At 39.2% G+C, this 23319-nt stretch overlaps 2 protein-coding genes across 5 annotated transcripts in view; both read right to left on the bottom strand.

Moving 5' to 3' along the window:
• The window catches only part of LOC309493644 (uncharacterized protein), a 78151-nt gene that overhangs the window by 15940 nt on the left and 38892 nt on the right, over positions 1-23319 (bottom strand). The window contains exons 1-8 of one of the 4 annotated variants that reach the window (XM_082162816.1): positions 5518-5623; positions 4966-5035; positions 3068-3109; positions 1008-2567; positions 900-931; positions 746-823; positions 443-617; positions 47-166 (exon numbers count right to left, since the gene is read on the bottom strand). In XM_082162816.1, coding sequence (XP_082018942.1) covers positions 47-166; positions 443-617; positions 746-823; positions 900-931; positions 1008-2567; positions 3068-3109; positions 4966-4987 — 2029 coding nt within the window. In that variant the 5' untranslated portion in view covers positions 4988-5035; positions 5518-5623. Of the gene's footprint in view, positions 1-46; positions 167-442; positions 618-745; positions 824-899; positions 932-1007; positions 2568-3067; positions 3110-4965; positions 5036-5382; positions 5447-5517; positions 5624-23319 lie in introns of those variants that run through there. The other 3 variants (XM_082162817.1, XM_082162818.1, XM_082162815.1) reach the window with 3 other exon arrangements.
• Positions 19401-23319, bottom strand: part of LOC309493630 (uncharacterized protein) — a 456302-nt gene continuing 452383 nt past the window's right edge. Inside the window, exon 35 of the mRNA XM_082162775.1 lies at positions 19401-19805. Coding sequence (XP_082018901.1) covers positions 19749-19805 — 57 coding nt within the window. The 3' untranslated portion in view covers positions 19401-19748. The remainder of the gene's footprint in view (positions 19806-23319) is intronic.

Raw genomic sequence — 23319 nt, 5'->3', positions numbered from 1 at the left:
TAATTATGGTGAATGTCAGTTTTAAAAAAAAATACGTTTTACATACTTGTTCCGTTGTTACTCTTTGCAACCCCAACGAGATCAATGTCCAAAGAAGCATTTTTTGTGCCCAGCTGAGGGATTTGGTCGGAAGTGAATTTTGGTCCAATCATGAAGATTTGTACCTCTAAAGAAAACAATGTGAAAGAATCTGAACTCTTGTGTCTCCTTTTTTTTACTTTACATTTAACATAGCAAGAAATGCATGAGGAACTATCTGCAAAAAGACAGATTCTGCACCTTAATCCAAAAAGGGATTACTATATATACAAATAAATCAAATTCTATAAATTCTATATAGTAGTTAAAATGATTGATGCCTTGATTACTTCACAATCCCTCTAGAGCATATTTAGTATGTACAATTGTGTGTAGTTCTAGATACAGTTGCGTCTTCACTTACCTACGGTGTCAAGAGTAAAACTGACACTGTCATTTGTGTCTGTTGGCTTCACCAGTGAAGATATGAGCTTCTCACTGGCTTTTAACACACGGTTTCCAAATGTCACTAGTTCTGTCGAGTCAGCTGATTGAATCTCTGAAGTGTTAAGAGCCACATCCAAAATTGTAGTCACAACCTAATTGGTTATGATACAAAAACGCTTATGAAGGAATATCAATACTTCCAGACAAGCAGCATTAAATGTTCTGTTATCATAAATTACTGATATTTTGTTATTTTATGATTTCTCTCTTAAAAGCTTACATCCAAAGGGAGCACTTGAGCTGTAATGTTCTCCATGTTGTCAAGAAGATTTTGAAAACATCCTGCAGAAATCTGACTCTGAAATCACAATTGAGCTTTATAAATAAAAGTGAAATTCTCTGTGCACTTTGAAAATGAAAAAAAATAAGCTTACCCTGCATTGATCTGGCAGAATGTTATCCAGAACTGCAATGAGGGAATTCATCATTACAACATGAATACAGTAAAATCAAACACCACATTCCAGTCTACATATGCTCACCTGTAGTAGTTGGACTGAGTGTGGTCGGGGTGTTATTCTCACAGAAGCAGGAGGAGGTTCGACTATAGCATGTACAGGTGTCCTTATTACCAATGCAGTCACAGATATCACTCGTACAGCGATGCTTATTTCTACTGTAATACAAGTCATGCATTTTTGTGTTGCAGTACATGCGGTACTGAGCACCAGTACAGATGTATGTGTCATTATAAAGCACACAGTCATAGACTGGACTAACTGCTGTAGTGAGAGCAATGATATTACCGTAAGTCTCACAGAAGCAGGAGGAGAAAGCGCTACTAGAGCATGTACAGGTGTCCTTATTACCAATACAGTTACAGTTACCACTCATACATTCGTACTGATATTGGTTTTGGTTCTGATATCTCTGGTAGTTGAAATCATGCATTCTTGTGTTGCAGTACATGCGGTACTGAGCACCAGTGCAGATGTATGTGTCGTTATAAAGCACACAGTCATAGACTGGAGGAACTGCTGCAGGGATGCTATTGCTATGATTAGTACAGAAGCAGGAGGATGAAGTATTATAGGAACATGTACAGGTGTCCTTATTACCAATGCAGTTACAGTTATTATTAAAACAGTGGTAATGGTTTATATTATAATGGAAATCCTGTACACTTGTGTTGCAGTACATGTGATACTGAGCACCAGTGCAGATGTATGATGTGTCATTATAAAGCACACAGTCATAGACTGGTTTAACTGCTGTAGTGAGAGCAATGATATTACCGTAAGTCTCACAGAAGCAGGAGGAGAAAGTGCTACTAGAGCATGTACAGGTGTCATTATTACCAATACAGTTACTGTTATTACTTCTACAACGGCGCTCATTTTGGTTGTAATAGAAATCTTGCATTGTTGTGTTGCAGTACATGCGATATTGAGCACCAGTGCAGACGTACGTGTCGTTATAAAGCACACAGTCATAGACTGGAGGAACTGCTGTAGTGAGAGCAATGATATTACCGTACGTCTCACAGAAGCAGGAGGAGAAAGTGTTACTAGAGCATGTACAGGTATCCTTATTACCAATACAGTTACAGCCATTACTCATAAAGTCAAATACATTTTTTTTCAAATAAATATTTGTGTTGATGATCCCATTCCAGCACTGGTACTGGTCTTGGTTCTGATATCTCTGGTATGAGAAATCATGCATTGTTGTGTTGCAGTACATGCGGTACTGAGCACCAGTGCAGACGTATGTGTCTTTATAAAGCTCACAGTCAGGGTCTGTGACTGGAGTAACTGCTGTAGGGTTAGTGATGTTATTGATGTAAGTCTCACAGAAGCAGGAGGACAAAGTGCTAATAGAGCAGTTACAGGTGTCCTTATTACCAACACAGGTACAGTTATTATTCGTACACTGGTATTGGTCTTGGTTTTGGGATCTCTGGTAGTAGAAACGATGCATTGTTGTGTTGCAGTGCATGCGATACTGAGCACCAGTGCAGATGTACGTGTCACTATCAAGATCACAGTCCAAAACCGGACTAACTTCTGCTCTTGATTCAGTGGAAGTGGTGGATGTTAAACCTGAGGACCAGAAAGATGTGATCAAAGTCAGAATACACAAATACAAACCAGGTAAATTTATCTTCAGCATGTTTAGCACATTTAATTTGAAACACATGAGTTTACACTGTTTAACAAAACTGAGAAATGTCCTTTTCATTCAACAGATAGTTATATCACAATAATATATATAGTAATCGTACTTTAAAATGTATAAAATATTTTCTAAATTCCTACTTTTAACTTATGAGAGTGACAACCCCATTCTAAAGCCAAATTAATCCCTAAAAAAAATCACATTAAAATAAAAATCACAAATTCTGTAGTTTCTCCCAACAGCCCAAAACACTGTGAGTCTTGTAATAGGAATGCAGATTAACTGTGTATTAGTTACATAGACAACTGCGTATTTGACTATGACTAAACACAGAGAAATGTATGTAATCAATAGTAGAAAAAATGTAATACAGTTCACAGGGTCAACCGAGAGTTTGAAGCAAACACCACTGGCTTACACTTACACAGGATTAAAGTGATGATAGTCAACAGTGACCGTACAACACCTGGCATGAAAAAAGAGGACAAATATAACAATGTTTAATGACTTAAACATCAGCACAATGCCATGAAAGTGGTTTTCTTATAAAACAAATCTTGTGTCTTTTTATGTTTAGACTACAAACAACTAAATTAATTAAAGTCAGATGTTTTCTGTCTCTCTGAACAGACCCTAACACACTAAAAGGAGAATAGCAAGAGGTAGGCTCATGCTGTTACGTGTACTGCACGTGTTAAGTGTATTATTTGCATTGCAATACCCATAAATGAAAACATAAATTTACAACTGTACTTAATTTTTTTTGTGGGGACACCGCCTTCACCTGCCATGTCTATCGACTCGCTTTCGGGTGTGTTATAGGTTGCCAGGTTGAGGTGACAAACGGGTTGAAATTGTATATGGTGTGTGGATTGTGTGAATATAATGCATTTCATACAAGATCTGGCAACTGGTCAACATTAGACAAACATATTGGTCCGATTATTCACAAAGGAGTTTGAGCCATGCAAATTACCAGAGTTTCCCGAGAGAAATAACAAACCGGGAGGGGTCCGGGAGATAGGGCTAAAAAAACGGGAGAAACCCGGGAAAAACGGGAGTGTTGACAGGTATGGTGGTAACCTGTAGATCTGTTTCTAATGTATCTAACACAGGTTGATGTAGTGAGATTAAATTACAGTTTTTACTTGCATGAAATGTAGATGTTACCACACAAAGGACCTTTGCAAAAAAAAAAAAAAAAAAAAGTCAAACCAAAAAAGTTGTGAAACCAAAAATGTTGTCAAACCAAATTTGATGCTTCAGATGCTCAATTACTCTGTGTGGCGAAAAGCTAATATATTTTAGCATTAAGATAATTAAGATAATTTAGTCTCAGTATATGGAACCATTCAAGAGCGAAGTAGCTGATTATACACTGTAAAATCGAATTAGTTAGACTTACTTAAAAAAGCATGCAAACCGATTGCTTTAAAAAAGAAAGTTAAGTGAAATAGGAATGTGTTGTACTGACAAAGGCTTAGTTAGTATAGTTCACTTACACAAGAGTTCTAGTAGCTAAAAAAATAAATGAGGGTACTTGATAATTTACTTTAGATTTACTCTTGACTTAGCTATCATTCATTGTATCGTGTTTTGCATGCTGAGTGTTGAAGTCTGTGTGTGACTCAAGCTTGGTCAAGTGCAAGATATTGTCACAAATATAGAGGGATTATATCAACCCAATTAAAAGTTTATGACACGAGTTGTTCAAAGCCTTTGTAAGGATGCTGATTGTTAGAAGGCAGACTGAGATGAACAGGAAAACATGGTTTGTGTAACATTAGCAACACATTATAGGCTGTTTGATAACGTATTTAGGTAAAAGGCTAATCATATTTATTACCGTTATGAGCCCGACGCTGTAGAGAGTGATACATAAAACACATTCTGATACATCGACTTGTAGACGAGCCTAATTCACTCTTTCACTTCTTCTGAATCAGTTTCTGGTTCAAATATACAGTTACATTTACAATTACATTCTTATTAACGCCTAAAAGAATAACCAGACTGGGCAGAATATTTATTAAACAAATAATTTGTGGTTCTGCTTGTGTGTTATATTAACTTTCAATAAAAAAAAAAAAGACAAGCAAAAATCACAGTTTATACTTTTACAGCGTAACAGAGATCGGTGCTCTGTTCAATTATTTTATACATTTATTATTATTTTAATTATAATAATTTAAAAAAATAAAGCAAATGAAAATGTATTGCACTGAATTGAAATGAAATTCATAAATCAACAGTTTTTCTCACGCATGTTTTTGAGGCAGTGTGAACCAACATTTAAATGCTAAAAAATGACAAAATACTCGCCTTTTTGAAGAGAGGACGTCATCGTCGATTCTGACAGTCCGATGTATTTCTCTTTATCCAAAAGATTTTCCTTAGTTGGAAAAAAACTAATTAGCTTTGCCACTGATGCATATTCCTGCTGTTTGTTTCCCCTTTGTGTCAAACATGACAAATCTGCTCTGAATTTAAATGTTATAAAGAGATTGAATCATTTATTGTAAAATAATAATTCAATAAAGCATGAAAGGATTCTCAGATTTCAAATGTTTTCAGGGTAATTAAAAACTGTATTGAAATTATGGAAAATCATAGTAAGCCTAAACAGGGGACAGAAATTATACATGAATCAAACATGCAGTTTCCAAAAACATCACACCTGACATTTTGTGAAATTCCTAAAGATTTCTCTCTAAATGTAAATGGCTTAAGAGTGCTGACCTTGTCAATTTACTCCACTAAAATTCCACACAAATGACGTCAAATCACGTCCATGATCACACATCAACACATGCCACAGTGTGTTTGATTTAAAGAGACTGATGAGAATCATTATGAGCATAAATAACATCTTACCTGATATAAGCTGATATACAGTGATCATCACCCGACACGACTGACTCAAGATGATATTTGTGTGTGTTTACAGTAGATGTGATGTTTATAGAGAAGTTATCTGTCCATCAAGCTGATGAGGAAATATGAACCCAAGTCTGTTGTTTCCTCTTCAAATTCAAATTCAAATACAAATATATACCTAAAAATAGCTTACATGTCCAGTTCCTATACAATGCATTTTCTATGACCTTCTATACAGTAGCATCTTAATGGTAATTCAATATCAGGATTGTATCAGTTTTAACTCAAGGACTGTGATGTTGCTGTAATGTTTTTAAGCTCGACGCAACCCTTCATGACTAACCCCAACATTCCCTTCTTAACTTCCTCATTAAGATGGACATTTCAAGTGTCATTCATTCCTCAGACTCTGATTATTGACTCGCGTTGTAAAAATAACAGAAAATGTGGATATCAAATTGAGAATCAGAAATAACTTTATTGCCAAGTATGTTTACACACACACGCACACGCACACCACACGCACACGCACACGCACGCACGCACGCACACGCACGCACACACACACACACAGTGACTTTCTTGGTGACAGAAGCTTCCAGTGCAGAAGGAAAGTACAGAGATATGTAGGAATTAAACTATAGAAATATAACACAAAAATAATATTATAAAGAAAACTATTTAAATAATGCAATATAATACAGTAAAAGATTTATAGACAGAAACATATGTGACCTGATCCAGCAAAATGAGTCACAGTGACCCAAATTTCAAAATTAAGATTTTGGTATTAATGGAAAGAGCTTTCAAGTTTTCAAATGATATCCTAGTCAAAGTCATACCTTGAATGGTTGTAAAGATATACACATTTTAATTATGGTCGTCTGCCCTCTTTTTCCATTTGAAAACCTGAGAAAATCGCTTTTAAAGTTTTTTGCCCGTTTTTTTGTTGATATCTTTCAAAATCCATTGCATTTAAAGGGATAAACTATTTATTTTACAGCTTAATTTGACCAAAGACATTAATATATAAAAATGCTATTAAACCAGGCTGAAGCTCAAATTATTTTAAAGTTTTTATTTGAATAAATAATTTAAAAGGCACTTTTACAAAAATGTACTAAAATCAGAAAGATTGAACAGAGGTGCTACATTTTTGCTTGAGAGAAAGGGTGTGTGTGTGTGTGTGTGTGTGTGTGTGTGTGTGTGTGTGTGTGTGTGTGTGTGTGTGTGTGTGTGTGTGTGTGAGAGAGAGAGTGAGAGAGGCAGAGAGACAATGAAACAGAGAACAAATAATGCTAGCCTATGCAATCATATCTTTGTGTAGGCTAGTTGACAATAACAGTGTAACAAATTCATAACGGAGATACCAACAGTTAAATATTGTATTAAAATAAATCAAACACATTGTAATGGATTCTCCTTGCAGATAAATACTCTCACACAATAATTGCACTCACTCACATCCATACACAAAAAATACACTCACTCAGATTCAAATTGGACATTAAATTCACATTTCAGCTCTTTTCTTCTTAGCTGGGCAGGGAGAGGGACAACTTACTTTCTCAACTGGTTTTGGGCATGTAATGTCCTTTGTATTTTCTGTGCAAAACTCACGGATATTTTGGTACAGATAAGTCTTTCTTTTCAAATCCAGGCCAGGGAGCTTGATGACAGGGGGTCTCTGGATTGGTGGTGCGTCCTCTTGGAGCAAGCATATTCCTTGTTCCTCAGAGGTGGCAAAGGCCTTGTAAAATACCCAGCCAGGATGGTCACTGCTCATTCTGAAAAACACAGCAGATTGGGGAAAACTAGTTGTAAAAGATACATTCACTATTATATGCAGATTCCCATGTAACACAGAAGCACACACCCACACACACAGCACTTGAGCATAATAGACATATGCCATTAGTATTATAGTACCATAAATTACATACCGATAATCCTGGTGTCGGGTTATTCCTGGGAGATGTCGGAAGAATGGCTTCAGGAATGACTGCCAATCACGCTGCTTCACTATGACTTCCCCATCTTCCTGTCCAACCAGTTGCGGGATGTTAACTCCAGTCAGTGTGCTGCTTCGAACAACATCAACATTATCGTCCAGACATGATATCTTTCGGCGATAGCTTTGTTTCACCAAGCCAAATGCCCAATCTGGTGCAAACTTTGTATGGCCCACAATGAGAAAGTTCAATGAAATTGTTTCATGCAATCCATGAAGAACTCTCCATAGCAGGCACTGTAGCACAGTATTGTTCTTGTTCTGGTCTACACAGTTGTCACAATGTAGCTGGACATGCTTTTCACCCATGCCATATTGAGTGAAGAAATTATCAAGGAATGACACCACAGCATTTGGCCCTTTGGTGATGCATACGCTCTCAGTTAAACTGTCTTGGAATAGCCTCACAGTTAATGCCAAACAAGCCACATTTTCGAGGGGTCAAGAAGTACATAGGACCGGGCTGAAGTGGATTAGAGGGAAAATGCACCTGCTGGGCAAAATCAAACGAGTAATGCATTGTGATTTCTCGGGAGCATGGATCACAAGGACCGAGTTCATGAATGCCATGGTCTTTTACAGTATCCTTGGCTTTCTGAACCATGTATTGATACAGTGAGTGTTCTAATATCACTTTCATGAGGTGGTCTTCCTGGTTTCCTCATCGCTCGGATTTCTCTGCTTCGGTCAGGTTGGCAGACTTGTAGATGGTTGAGTTGTTTTTTTGGCATTCCCAACAAAAGTCAGTCATTGGCTTCGTCCGGACTATGTAGGGCACAAGGGTCTTCCACAGGCGCTGAAAGGTCACAATGTTGACCACCCGATGTTCTGATAAAACAACGTTTGGGAAGAACTTCCTCAATTTGGGTTTGATGCACTATTAATGCACTTTAAAAAATTTCCAGCAATTACAGTCTATCATTAACTGACAAGCCTTTCACTAAAGATCACTCACCAAGCATAGGCTACATGTGCAAACTAATGAATAACATTCATTATCACATTGTTAAGTTATTTTTCAGCATAATAGGTTTATCAATTCAGCACTGAAATGCTCATTAATAAAGCCTGTTCATAGGCACGAAAAACTGTGGCCTTGGTGTAATGAGAGGGCAGCAACTTGATATCAAAACGTTTGTAGCCAGGGACTCGACCTGGAAGAACCAGTCCGTGAAGCTCCGCGAAGCTGACAATGAATGATACAACAGATGTCATCATGCGTGAGCAGGCGCTTGTCTGATTTCTGACGGCCACCGAATGTTTTTACACGGGGGGTCAACCCATGTTCTTTGTAATGCTTCAGGAGAGCTGTCAACTTCTTTTGGCTTATGCTAAAATAAAAACAAGAACAACCCACTGTCACTAAAATGCAGAGCAATGCATTTCGCCAAAATAGCTAGTTCTGAATTAAGAGCTGCTTACATTTTTAAAGTTACTTACCAATGTAAAAACGTGAATGTCTCTCGACAGACTCTCTTGCCATTAACATAATTGTCTGTCCTTTGGTGCTGACACTCTTGCTGCACTTTCTTCTTTGAGCATCTTGTCATCTTGGAATTGTGAAAGTGGCAACTCAGTTTCCCCATCAGGACCAGGTCTTTCTCGTATTCGGTGAGAGAGGCCATAGACAGACGTATCTCGTAAACGAAATCTTCATCAAATGACCGAAAACACGGCTCTCCATCGTTGAGTTTACACCCTTTATAGCAAAATGCACATATTTTTGCCAACTCGTCATCTCGCTCACTACTAACTGCTTCACAACTAAACATGACCCTATTAACTTCCCCAACATCAGTCACAGGCTGTTCAACATTTTCCTCATCGTCGTGATCCTCTTCCACAGGGCTGTCACTTTTGCTGTCGCTGTCATCAGAGGATGACACGTCTCCAGATCCAAAAAAATCCCTGACTAGCCTTAGCCACTCTTGCTGACCAGCAGCAGAGCTTAGGTTAGAAACCTCCAGTGAGTTCAACGCTTTGGCGCCTTTGCTCTTTTTTGACAGCGACATTTCTCAAATTAATAATATTTAATCTTTCTGAGGAGATCTGCTAGCTTGTTTACACAGAGCGCTGCGAGTCTGACAGGAGGATGGCTGGACCAATCGTGTGCCGGTCAGTCGAAATGGGGCTTCCCATTGACAAATGATCAGCGTTTGTGTACATTTCTAAGCTTTTTGATTGGTTCTATACAACGTGTAACACCATATTTGGGGAGCAGAGATAGTGACGTTTCAGGGGATACCCGGGAAATGCTCAGAGGTGACGAGAGGAGTTGAGAAAAGCAATGTTCATTTCCAGCGAATTTAGTAAAACTTTGTAAACTTTAATAGTCATTTAACCCCCTGGGGTCGGCGGTATCGCCGGCGATACCAGCTCGCTTTTTTTTTATCAGTTCAAAAGAGATTCATTTTGCTCTGTTGACTTTGATATTACAAACACGTTTCATACATCAATCGATTCTGTTAAATGTGTATTATTTTTGTGTTTACTCACAATAAAAACAAAGTGTTTTGCTTTTTGCCAAATAAAGAAAAATAAACACGAAGCGAGTTCTGCCTTCTCTCTGTCAGTGTAGTCCATTCTGAAACACGTCCGAAAATGAACCATAACTCAGCGAATACTCAGTCAAACAGGCATACAGACACACAGGCATGAAGCTTGAATTATCTTCTTTTAAATGAAGTAATTTATATAAAAAACAAATTTTCTCAGTTCATGTTAAAAATCTAATTATTTTTAATCTGCCCCGCCCACGGAGAGCGCGCGCTATTCAAACGCAAATTAATGAGGCATCCATGCAAACTGTGAACGTCCACATATCAGCTCGAGAAAACACAAGTTTAATCAGATCATTGTACTTGTTTACACTGTCTCGCAGCGCTGTGAGGAATAATAATAATGGAAAATGTACCTCAGAAGTGCTGGTATTTCGAGGAGCAACGGATGGAATACTGTAGTAAGTTTTTTTCATTCTCAAGTGAATCGAGACTCAAACACCACTAACCACTCGGTGAGTTGAACAGTTTTGAAAACGAACGTTAAGGGTTGTTTTAAGGGCATGTTTGTGCATGGCCATAGACTCCCATTCTAAAGCGGTCATGGGCAATTCTAAAATAGTCAAAAAGTCGAGACAGGAACCATTGTCAAAATTTCTTTGTCCACCACTCTTGTTCATCCAAAACAAACTACAAAATAGACTCAATGTGTTAAATACCGGAATTGTCCTTTAAAATGGAACGTTGCGACTTCCGACTCATTTCGCCAGAGCGGGTCACATATATATATAATAGTTTTGTGAATGTACAGATATGTTATTTACAGGTGTACATGTAGCGGATTTCACCCAGCACCGCAAAAGAACCACCGACACCAGGCTCTTCAGGGGATCACGTCTGCAGTTTATGAAATACAGCACAGGGATTAATACACTCGACACACTCTCAGTTCTGTGGTCTCTGTCTCGCTCAAATCCAAAGCTGTTCTGAGCATTTACTAATAAAACATTAACAAAACACTCTTTTTGTTTGTTTTCTTTCATAACATACACCACAAATTACATACAACACATCTCAGACACATATTCAAATCAAGACATGCTTCAATCTAACATTACAATGACATATGATCGTATAGTGGTATTTTCTCTGTTGCAATATTACATACCTGCAGTTTATTAAAGACAGGACAGGGATTAATACACTCGACACACTCTCAGTTCTGTGGTCTCAGTGAGGAGTGTGAAAAGATAGAAAAGTGAACCCCTGCCCCATTAACACTGTAACTGCATCTGCTCTAAACTATTTCAAGTACACAGTACACAATACTAGACAGATAAAGACAATATACTTCGACAAAGGTAACTGCATGATATTATTTGAGCGTATTACACCCTTTTTAATAATATTTATGAACTATATTACTTTAGAAACCCGCCGTTCAAAATGGCGCGCGGGCGGCAATTTGAACCAACACATTAAGAGCTAATTAACACAAAACTCAGAATATGCACAAAAATATTAATATTCCAGCACACTACTCTTACTCAATCCATCATTAAAACACGTCATCCACCGATATTGATCGCCATTTTTACTTAATTTCTTAAATTTAAACACTTTACTTCAGAGCTCATTTATAACATACCTGTCTCGCTCAAATCCAAAGCTGTTCTGAGCATTGAGCGAGACGCGATTGGATGACTCAGCAGTGGATATGACATCACTCAACTATAAAACTTAACACAGCATTTTAAAACAAAAACTTACACTTTTCCTAGATTCTGTATAGGATACAAACAGTAAAACGTGTCCAGAAACAAAAATAAAATAGAAATAGATTTGATATATTTCTGGGAGAAAGGAAAAAAGTTTGCTGGAGCGATCAAACTCTAAAACACTACACAGCAAAATCCCCAGTGTTAAATTAACACTCATCAGTGTACATATGTGTCCACACTACAGAGTGTTAAAATTAACACTGAAGCAGTGTTGAAGTTAATGAGATAATTAAGTTAACACTGAAGCAGTGTTGAATTTAATGAGATAATTAAGTGATTTATTAAGTGATGATTGAGCATTATTGAAGATACCTGATGTTAATAAGCAGAATCATTGACGGAAAGAGAAAAAAACAATAACAGAAAAAAGAGAAACACAAGAACTACAACTGACTTCCAGTCATTACCCATTGTTGCACTTATTGTTACCAGTTTGACTTTATTTCTGTCATACATCTACAAAAGTTATTGAGATTCAACAGAAGTTTAGACGGTAATGTTGTATGGAATTTTTCTTTTCAAGTTACCATTATGGTGGTCAGTGTTTGCTTTAGTTGGGCTCTTGACCCTTTTCATTTTTTAATATTAGTTTTTCTCTGACTGTTCCAACTCTGTGTTTATAAAGCACATTTGTTACTGCAAGAGAAAACATGACCTGCTCACAATATGTTTTGATGACAATGCCATTATCAGCATGAATCTTTGACTATATACTTGATGTCTTGTTTTAATATTGGTGATTGTAGCTCTGAGATTCTACAGTTTGAGATCCAACGGCAATATCAAAAAAATTGTAAAATACTTTGTGCACAGAAGTTATTGTGTTTGTGTTTAAACACACAGACATTAAGAATCAGCATATGAATCTCAACAATGGTGATGATAAACAAACTAGTGACAAACAGATCAACTCTGAACATCAAAAAACAAGCTACTATAGTCATAACAAAACAATAGCAAAATAAAAGCAAACAATGAAAATTACAGGATAATTCAGCTGCATAATTTATTCATGCTGCAGTGCATGATGTGAGCCATTGATGCGTTCTGATTGGTGGCTCCCATCATACACTGCAACATTAAGCATTTGTTTGATTGTCACCATTGTTGAGATTCATATGTAGATTATTGATGTCTGTGTGTGATTTTAAAACCTTCAGATTCCTAAAACATTCCTGGAAGTGGTTACTGTAGTGAAAAATTAAAGCATTTGGATAGTCAGTTTATAATTATGGGTGACATCATTGGATCAGGTCACTAGTAATTTCATCATCGAAACATAACCAGGGCTGTGTTTCCCAAAAGCATCTTAAGCCTAACTTGATCACCAACTGCAACAAATAGTTTGTACGGTCAAATTAGGCTTGCAATGTTTTTGGGAAACACAGCCCAAATCATAGATTCTCTTGCCACAACAAATGTGCTTTATAAACACAGAGTTGTATGGAAGTAGAATAATGTCAAATGTTTTTGAAATAAAAAGCCTGTTGAATTGCACTACTTGAAAAAAAATAGGCATTGCATTAACCATGCTTGCATTTTAATGCATTGTATTTTTAGTGCTTACATTTTTATGGGCTAAAATTCAACATGGTTGAATATTTAAGCTGTGAATATTTCAATTAAAAACATTTCAAACACCTTTTCATTATTAAAAATTCAATAATCCATATTCACCTTTCATATTTCACTTCCAAAATATTCAAACTGTTTAAAAATACAACCAATAATATTCAACAGGCAATTTTCGGTCCATTTTATTTCGCTTTGCAAATTCGCTTCCACAAATTCAGTGGTTCAAATTCGACAGTAAATTCAACATTGACGTCCATGAACTGCAGGAAAAGCAGTAGATTGCGAGCATACTCTCCATCTGCTGTTAGTCGACCTCACCATCAGATGGTGCAAAAGCGCTTGTTGCTGACGAAGACATTCATTCATAAAATGAAAATGATTATCTGTGTCAGTATATGCGGAAAAGATGATAAACACACAAAAGCTGTGTTTATGTTTCATTCAATAACTTCATTGTTACTTTCCCTGTGTATTCTACATGTCATCAGCTTTCTCTACCATGAACAGGATTATAATCGGTTTCCCTCAATACCTCATACTCAAGGATTTCCCTTCCGTTGATAGTGATATGAAAGACCAATCTTGCACCTTATTAGGGAAGTAGGCTGTAGGCTATTATATAGGCTACAGGCAAGAAGATGGACTCAGAATATGAACTTAACGCGCAAAGTTTCATGCTGAGCGTTTCGTGATATACTGGCATAAAATCAACACATATATATATATAGTATGCATACGTGTATTGCATTAGCTTAAACTGTCACAGCACTTGCATATTGTCCTCCTATTGTTAGTTTAACTGTAAATCGCTTTGGATAAAGCGTCTGCTAAATGACTAAATGTAAAAATTGGCTTGATATTGGACATTAGCACATTTAGGGACCGTCTCTAAAGTTGCATTCAACATTGGCATACACGTTTCTAACTTCAATAGCAAACTTAAATTTATTTGAATAAATATTAAAAATCCAAAGGGTGCGCAGTATGCCTGACACTAAATGAACACTTTACAGTTGGTTTTATGACTGTAAGTCGTTCTATTCAAATGCTATCGGAGTTAGAAACGTGTATACCAAAGTCGTATACACTTTAGAGACGGTCCCTAAATGTGCGAATGTCCAACATCAAGCCATCTTTATGCCAGTCTATCACTGGGAAACACTCAGCTTTAAGCTTTGCGCGTTATTCTGAGTCCATCTGCTTGCCTGCGAGTTTGGTCTTTTACATCACTGTAGTCCATTAAGCTACGTTAAGCGTTGTATATGTCCAGCAGGGGAATCCTTAAGTATTGAGGGAAACCCTAATAGCCTGCATGCAGCACATCGCCACAATATAAAGTTAAGGCAACTAAACAACCAAGAGAAATATATGTCAACCTCAAAAATTTAACATTGGATCTGTATATCCGCATCGGGGAATAACATTATAATCTCGTTCACGGTAGAGAAAGATGCATGTAGGCTACACAGGAAAAGTAACCGTGAAGACACTGAATTTAACATAAAACAGGCGTCATAATAATCACAAATACACTTACATTGCTGTAAATGAGTTTTATGAATGAATGACTTGTTCTAACTGTTGCTGGTCTTCAACACGCGCTTTTGCACCATCTGCTGGTGAGGTCGACTAACAGCAGATGGAGAGTATGCTCGGCAATCTACTGCTTTTCCTGCAGTTCCTGGACGTCCACGTTGAATTTACTGTCGAATTTGAACCACTGAATTTGTGGAAGCGAATTTGCTAAGCGAAATAAAATGGACCGAAAATTGCCTGTTGAATATTATTGGTTGTATTTTTAAACAGTTTGGATATTTTGGAAGTGAAATATGAAAGGTGAATATGGATTATTGAATTTTATAATAATGAAAAGGTGTTTGAAATGTTTTTAATTGAAATATTCACAGCTTAAATATTCAACCATGTTGAATTTCAGCCCATAAAAATGTAAGCACTAAAAATACAATGCATTAAAATGCAAGCATGGTTAATGCAATGCCTATTTTTTTTCAAGTAGTGCAATTCAACAGGCTTTTTATTTCAAAAACATTTGACATTATTCTACTTCCATAGAGTTGCAGCAATCAGAGAAAAACTAATGTAAAAAATTAAAGGGTCAAGAGCCCAACTAAAGCAAACACTGGTCACCATAATGGTGACATGAAACAAAACATTCCATAAAACATTACCATCTAAACTTCTGTTAAATCTAAATAAGACCGTGCGTAGATGTATGACAGAAATAAAGTCAAACTGGTAAAATAATAAGTGCAATAATGGTTCAAAGTCAGTAGTTCTTGTGTTTCTCTTTTTTCTGTTCTTGTTTCTCTTTCCTTCAATGAGTCTGCTTGTTATCATCAGGTGTCACCACTAATGGCCAATCATCACTTAATTAATCTCTTAATTATCTCATTAACTTCAACACTGCTTCAGTGTTAATTTTTAACACTCTGTAGTGTGAACACATATGTACACTAAGGAGTGTTAATTTAACACTGGGGATTTTGCTGTGTGGGATCGTGCTGGCGGATGAAGAGCGGAAGATCTGGAGTGAAGATGAAGGACGTAGAAGGTGAGGATTCTCAAACGTGAGATGATCAGGTAAGGAGCCGGTGAAGTTAAGATGTAGTGATCAACAAGACCAGACGATTGAGAAGTGAGGGGTGACTGCTGATATAGGCAGTGCTGAAGAGTGATGACGAGGGTGACGGCTTGCAGGTGCAGGTGATGGAGGAGTGTGTGCAGGTGATGAGGAGTGTGTGCAGGTGATGGAGGAGTGTGTGCAGGTGATGAGGAGTGTGTGCAGGTGATGGAGGAGTGTGTGCAGGTGATTGAGGAGTGTGTGCAGGTGATTGAGGAGTGTGTGCAGGTGATTGAGGAGTGTGTGCAGGTGATGGAGGAGTGTGTGCAGGTGATGAGGAGTGTGTGCAGGTGATGAGGAGTGTGTGCAGGTGATGGAGGAGTGTGTGCAGGTGATGAGGAGTGTGTGCAGGTGATGAGGAGTGTGTGCAGGTGATGGAGGAGTGTGTGCAGGTGATGGAGGAGTGTGTGCAGGTGATGGAGGAGTGTGTGCAGGTGATGGAGGAGTGTGTGCAGGTGATGGAGGAGTGTGTGCAGGTGATGAGGAGTGTGTGCAGGTGATGAGGAGTGTGTGCAGGTGATGAGGAGTGTGTGCAGGTGATGAGGAGTGTGTGCAGGTGATGAGGAGTGTGTGCAGGTGATGAGGAGTGTGTTCAGGTGATGGAGGAGTGTGTGCAGGTGATGGAGGAGTGTGTGCAGGTGATGAAGGAGTGTGTGCAGGTGATGAGGAGTGTGTGCAGGTGATGAGGAGTGTGTGCAGGTGATGGAGGAGTGTGTGCAGATGAGGAGTGTGTGCAGGTGATGGAGGAGTGTGTGCAGGTGATGAGGAGTGTGTGCAGGTGATGAGGAGTGTGTGCAGGTGATGGAGGAGTGTGTGCAGATGAGGAGTGTGTGCAGGTGATGGAGGAGTGTGTGCAGGTGATGAGGAGTGTGTGCAGGTGATGGAGGAGTGTGTGCAGGTGATGAGGAGTGTGTGCAGGTGATGGATGAGTGTGTGCAGATGAGGAGTGTGTGCAGGTGATTGAGGAGTGTGTGCAGGTGATGGAGGAGTGTGTGCAGGTGATGGAGGAGTGTGTGCAGGTGATGAGGAGTGTGTGCAGGTGATGGAGGAGTGTGTGCAGGTGATGAGGAGTGTGTGCAGGTGATGAGGAGTGTGTTCAGGTGATGGAGGAGTGTGTGCCAGTGATGAGGAGTGTGTGCAGGTGATGAGGAGTGTGTGCAGGTGATGGAGGAGTGTGTGCAGGTGATGGAGGAGTGTGTGCAGGTGATGAGGAGTGTGTGCAGGTGATGAGGAGTGTGTGCAGGTGATGGAGGAGTGTGTGCAGGTGATGAGGAGTGTGTGCAGGTGATGGAGGAGTGTGTGCAGGTGATGAGGAGTGTGTGCAGGTGATGAGGAGTGTGTGCAGGTGATGAGGAGTGTGTGCAGGTGATGGAGGAGTGTGTGCAGGTGATGAGGAGTGTGTGCAGGTGATGAGGAGTGTGTGCAGGTGATGAGGAGTGTGTGCAGGTGATGGAGGAGTGTGTGCAGGTGATGGAGGAGTGTGTGCAGGTGATGGAGGAGTGTGTGCAGGTGATGGAGGAGTGTGTGCAGGTGATGAGGAGTGTGTGCAGGTGATGAGGAGTGTGTGCAGGTGATGAGGAGTGTGTGCAGGTGATGAGGAGTGTGTTCAGGTGATGGAGGAGTGTGTGCAGGTGATGGAGGAGTGTGTGCAGGTGATGAAGGAGTGTGTGCAGGTGATGAGGAGTGTGTGCAGGTGATGAGGAGTGTGTGCAGGTGATGGAGGAGTGTGTGCAGATGAGGAGTGTGTGCAGGTGATGGAGGAGTGTGTGCAGGTGATGAGGAGTGTGTGCAGGTGATGGAGGAGTGTGTGCAGATGAGGAGTGTGTGCAGGTGATGGAGGAGTGTGTGCAGGTGATGAGGAGTGTGTGCAGGTGATGGAGGAGTGTGTGCAGGTGATGAGGAGTGTGTGCAGGTGATGGAGGAGTGTGTGCAGATGAGGAGTGTGTGCAGGTGATGGAGGAGTGTGTGCAGGTGATGGAGGAGTGTGTGCAGGTGATGGAGGAGTGTGTGCAGGTGATGAGGAGTGTGTGCAGGTGATGGAGGAGTGTGTGCAGGTGATGAGGAGTGTGTGCAGGTGATGAGGAGTGTGTTCAGGTGATGGAGGAGTGTGTGCCAGTGATGAGGAGTGTGTGCAGGTGATGAGGAGTGTGTGCAGGTGATGGAGGAGTGTGTGCAGGTGATGGAGGAGTGTGTGCAGGTGATGAGGAGTGTGTGCAGGTGATGAGGAGTGTGTGCAGGTGATGGAGGAGTGTGTGCAGGTGATGAGGAGTGTGTGCAGGTGATGGAGGAGTGTGTGCAGGTGATGAGGAGTGTGTGCAGGTGATGAGGAGTGTGTGCAGGTGATGGAGGAGTGTGTGCAGGTGATGAGGAGTGTGTGCAGGTGATGAGGAGTGTGTGCAGGTGATGAGGAGTGTGTGCAGGTGATGAGGAGTGTGTGCAGGTGATGAGGAGTGTGTGCAGGTGATGGAGGAGTGTGTGCAGGTGATGGAGGAGTGTGTGCAGGTGATGAGGAGTGTGTGCAGGTGATGAGGAGTGTGTGCAGGTGATGGAGGAGTGTGTGCAGATGAGGAGTGTGTGCAGGTGATGGAGGAGTGTGTGCAGGTGATGAGGAGTGTGTGCAGGTGATGAGGAGTGTGTGCAGGTGATGGAGGAGTGTGTGCAGGTGATGAGGAGTGTGTGCAGGTGATGGAGGAGTGTGTGCAGGTGATGGAGGAGTGTGTGCAGGTGATGGAGGAGTGTGTGCAGGTGATGGAGGAGTGTGTGCAGGTGATGGAGGAGTGTGTGCAGGTGATGAGGAGTGTGTGCAGGTGATGGAGGAGTGTGTGCAGGTGATGGAGGAGTGTGTGCAGGTGATGGAGGAGTGTGTGCAGGTAATGAGGAGTGTGTGCAGATGAGGAGTGTGTGCAGGTGATGGAGGAGTGTGTGCCGGTGATGAGGAGTGTGTTCAGGTGATGGAGGAGTGTGTGCCGGTGGTGAACAGGAATGATACTGGGAAGTGTAGTGCTGAGGGTGACTGAGCCTGTGACTTTGACTATCATTTTGTTCAAATATTTTGTAACAAAAATGCATTTGAATAATACAGGAAAGTGTGAATGTGACCTGAACAAAAGCAAAAATCTTTCACGTGTTTTAATACAAAAACTCAAGACACAGATTTACTTTGAATGAGACATTAGTTGCACATTTACATTTATATCAGTATACCAATAAATCCTCTGACCCTCCCTCTTGAAAATACATTTATGACATATTTTGTACGAGACAATTAAAGTAGTGTATTGTAAAATGGGTCATTACAAAAAGAAACAGCTTTCTGACCTTCACAAACAAAAATATAATTTTGCAAGATTGACAAATGTATAACTTTACAACTCTGAATGTAAATTAATTTATTTCCCTTCACCATGCACACATGACACAGTTATTTATTTATTTTTTGCCAACATTTACTTGAAAATTTTTCAGCTTAATTATTCTGAAGAATCTGTAAAAATATGCTTTTCACCCTCCACCAAACAATCCTGTGTTTACAAAAGACTAAATCAAATTTAAGAGCTTTACATCAATAACATTAACAGCTATAAAATAAGACACTCGTATAATGGTTTCCTATCATTCAAGTTGAATTATGAATTTAAAATTCCCAAAACATTAACTCTGTTATATAAAATGCACGTATAATAATGGCACTTTTTATTTCCTGGTCGTGATTGCTGTAGTCCTCAGTGTTGTTTGACACAGCAAAGACATCTGAAGAACTTCCTGAACTGCTGTCTGACCTGGACAAGAATGAGACGAGAGGAGCTGAGTGACTTCATGACATCCATTTAACCTCTGAAACTCATGAACCACAGTGGAATTTCCGGTAACACTTAACGTTCAGTTGTAAGTCATTTTTAAGTAGTTAGTTAATGATGAACTAATAATTTACTAAACATTCATAAATATGCTGATATAGGCCTACTAAGATTTTATGTTTTGTAAATTTGTGTTTTGTAAATTCTGTTACAAGTCATCTACAAGTGCTTAGTAAATGATTAACTAATCATTTACAAAACATGACTATGCATTTCATAAATGTTTAATAAATGATGTTACTTTTTTGGTATGTTTTGCTCACATCAGATGCACAGTGGTTAAAGACTCCATGTGTTTCAGAGAAGACAGCCATCTATACCCTCACCAGTCAGCACTTACACTGCAGTACACACTACACTACACACTACACTACACACTACAGAAGACAGCCATCTATACCCTCACCAGGCAGCACTTACACTGCAGTACACACTACACTACACACTACAGAAGACAGCCATCTATACCCTCACCAGGCAGCACTTACACTGCAGTACACACTAGGGCTGGGCGATTTAAATCGCGATATTGTTATGCGCATCTCGTCAGTAAAGCCGGTTCCTTGATTAGTAGTAAATCGCCATCACCTGCTTTCAGATGGAGCGGCATTTACTACAAAGAGCCGTAGTTAACTGACAAGCTGAGCCATATCGCATTAATATCGCGGACGTATCTCCAGCGATATTTAATGTGATATGGCTCAGCTTGTCAGTTTGTCAGGCTCTTTGTATACAGCAAAAACTCCAGTGTTAAATTAACACTCCTGGGAGTGTATGAGTCCACACTCAAGAGTGTTAAAGTTAATGAGATAATTAAGTGATTAATTTAGTGATGATTGATCATTATTGAAGACACCTGATGTTAACAAGCAGAATCACTGAAGGAGAAAATCTCCAATTGTAAGCCACCGTCAGAGCCACACTCTTTGATGTCGCCGCTATGGCTGTCACGTGGTTCATGTAAGCCCCAATAGTTCCAAAACGTACGCTGGCTGTCATGTTCTTCTATGGGACAGACAGCAGCGATTGCATTATTGAACGGTAAGTATAAAATAAAACACACACCCAAGTACTTTTTCAGCTGTTATTGCATTATTGCATTTTGTTAATGTCAGTTTTGCATTTGGAGATAAGTTTTAAGCTATATTTTTGGAGGGAAAAGCTTAGTGTTCATGTTCGCATGGGTAGTAGCACTGGCTTTAGCGGCTCTAACTTAACTTTTCCATATCATTCATCTGATGATGGACGTCTCATGATATTTATTTTAGCACAACTGGGCTGTATTAGGCTATTGATTCCCGTGATTTTGCTTATAAATTTTGATTCAGCCATTAGCCTACCTTCGTGATCACGCAAAGAGGTCTGCCGTGGCGGTCCGTTCAGAATTCGCTTAGAAGCTAGCTCACTTCTTCTGATGAAAGTGGCCACCCCCAGGACCACAACGTGAAACATAATCATGTTAAGACTAAGAATATTATTTTAAGATTAAGGCCATACACATTATCAAAACTATAACAGATTAAAAACGAATTTAAGCATGGCTGATACAAATGAAGGTTTTCAAATAAAATATTTTTTATTAAACAATGACAGACAACAAAAATGTGTGCTTGTGTGTGTGAACAAGAAAAACAAAAACCAGGGGCAGGTGATCCATGAAACAGACAGGACTGGTGATGGCCATAACAATCCTAAAGGTCCAGCATTGTTCTCACAAGCCGCTTCACTCAAGACAATAATAACATAATGAAAAGTTAGTATATCCCAAAAAATTAAATTAAATAAAAGTTGCTATAAAGGTGGTAGCGATTCATTACCGAACTCTTAGCTGACGAAGTCGCGCTAGCTAACTAACGTTAGCTAGCAGGCAGTGCTTGAAAATTGGTTGAAACAACCAACATAAAATATAAATAATTACGCTGTGCATGTACAAATGAAGACCAGTATAAGCATCGCAAAGGGCCTCTGATACAATATAGACAGTTGACAATTCAAAAGAGGTCGATATTTCGGCAACTTAACTCTGGAACAACTCGACGCGCAGCAATGTAAGTGAATGGTGTCCAACGCCCAAATGACAGTGTTTGGAACTATTCCGATCTTCATATCCCGGAAGTAGGCGGTTAAAAGCGCCGCCATTATTTACAACGGAGGTCTATGGGAGTGTCGCAACTCTTTCTCTCTATGGCTCTGGCCACCGTTATGACGATCAATGGTTGCTTTAGTTGGACTCTTGACCCATATATTATTAACTTTAGATTTTGTATGTCTGAGGTATCTGAGTTATAACTGCCAGTTGAACAAAGAAAAAAAAGGATGGATTCTCCATTGAAAAGATCACTGAACTCATTAAAATCTTTCTTTCTGACTTCGATTTATGTTGTTGGTTACAGCATAACTGTGAATCTGCATAAATGGACAGAATTTTTGATATAATATAAAGGATTTCTTAAAAGTTGTTTAAAAAAAAAATCATTCTTTTAGGCACACACAGATGTCAAGATTCAGTCTATGCATCTCAACAATGGTGAGGAGCAGAATATTCAATTAGTAAAAGTAAATTACATAGACAATTCAGATCATAATTTATTCATACCGCAATGCATGATGGGAGCCATTAATGAGTTGTGATTGGTGGCAGCCACTGCAACATGCTTTATTGTCACCATTGTTGAGATTCACAGGCTGATTATTGATGTCTGTGTTTTAAATGAATTTATCTGAATGTCTTTTGATCAGAACAATGTTTATTAAATATTTTGAATTATAAGTAAAGTACTGATAATCATAGGCTGAAGAATCACAAAACTGCTGCTAACAAGTTAAACCAAACTATCTCAATAAGTTTCCTTTTTCAGATCACAGCATGATTATGTCAAAACATAACCAACACTATAAGATTACATTTTACTTTGTTCATTTAACTGTTATAAATCAATAACAGCAGACAAACAACAGTAAATATTAAAGTAAACATATAATGGTCTAGAGCCCAACTAAAGCAAACACCCATCACCTTAATGGTAACTTACAATTTGTGATTTTCTCCTTCAGTGATTCTGCTTGTTAACATCAGGTGTCTTCAATAATGCTCAATCATCACTAAATTAATAACTTAATTATCTCATCAGCCCTAAATGCCGCTGCATCTGAAAGCAGGTGATGGTGATTTACTACTAATCAAGGAACCGGCTTTACTGACGAGATGCGCATAACAATATCGCGATTTAAATCGCCCAGCCCTAGTACACACTACACTACACACTACAGAAGACAGCCATCTATACCCTCATCAGTCAGCACTTACACTGCAGTACACACTACACTACACACTACAGAAGACAGCCATCTATACCCTCACCAGGCAGCACTTACACTGCAGTACACACTACACTACACACTACACAGTACACACAACACTACACACTACTAGTGT

The sequence above is a fragment of the Leuciscus leuciscus genome, assembly GCF_965113295.1.
Source record: "Leuciscus leuciscus genome assembly, chromosome: 3".
In the NCBI taxonomy this organism is placed as follows: Eukaryota; Metazoa; Chordata; class Actinopteri; order Cypriniformes; family Leuciscidae; genus Leuciscus; species Leuciscus leuciscus.
The sequence above is the reverse complement of the archived record's forward strand: the minus strand, read 5'-3'. Positions and strand labels throughout refer to the sequence as shown.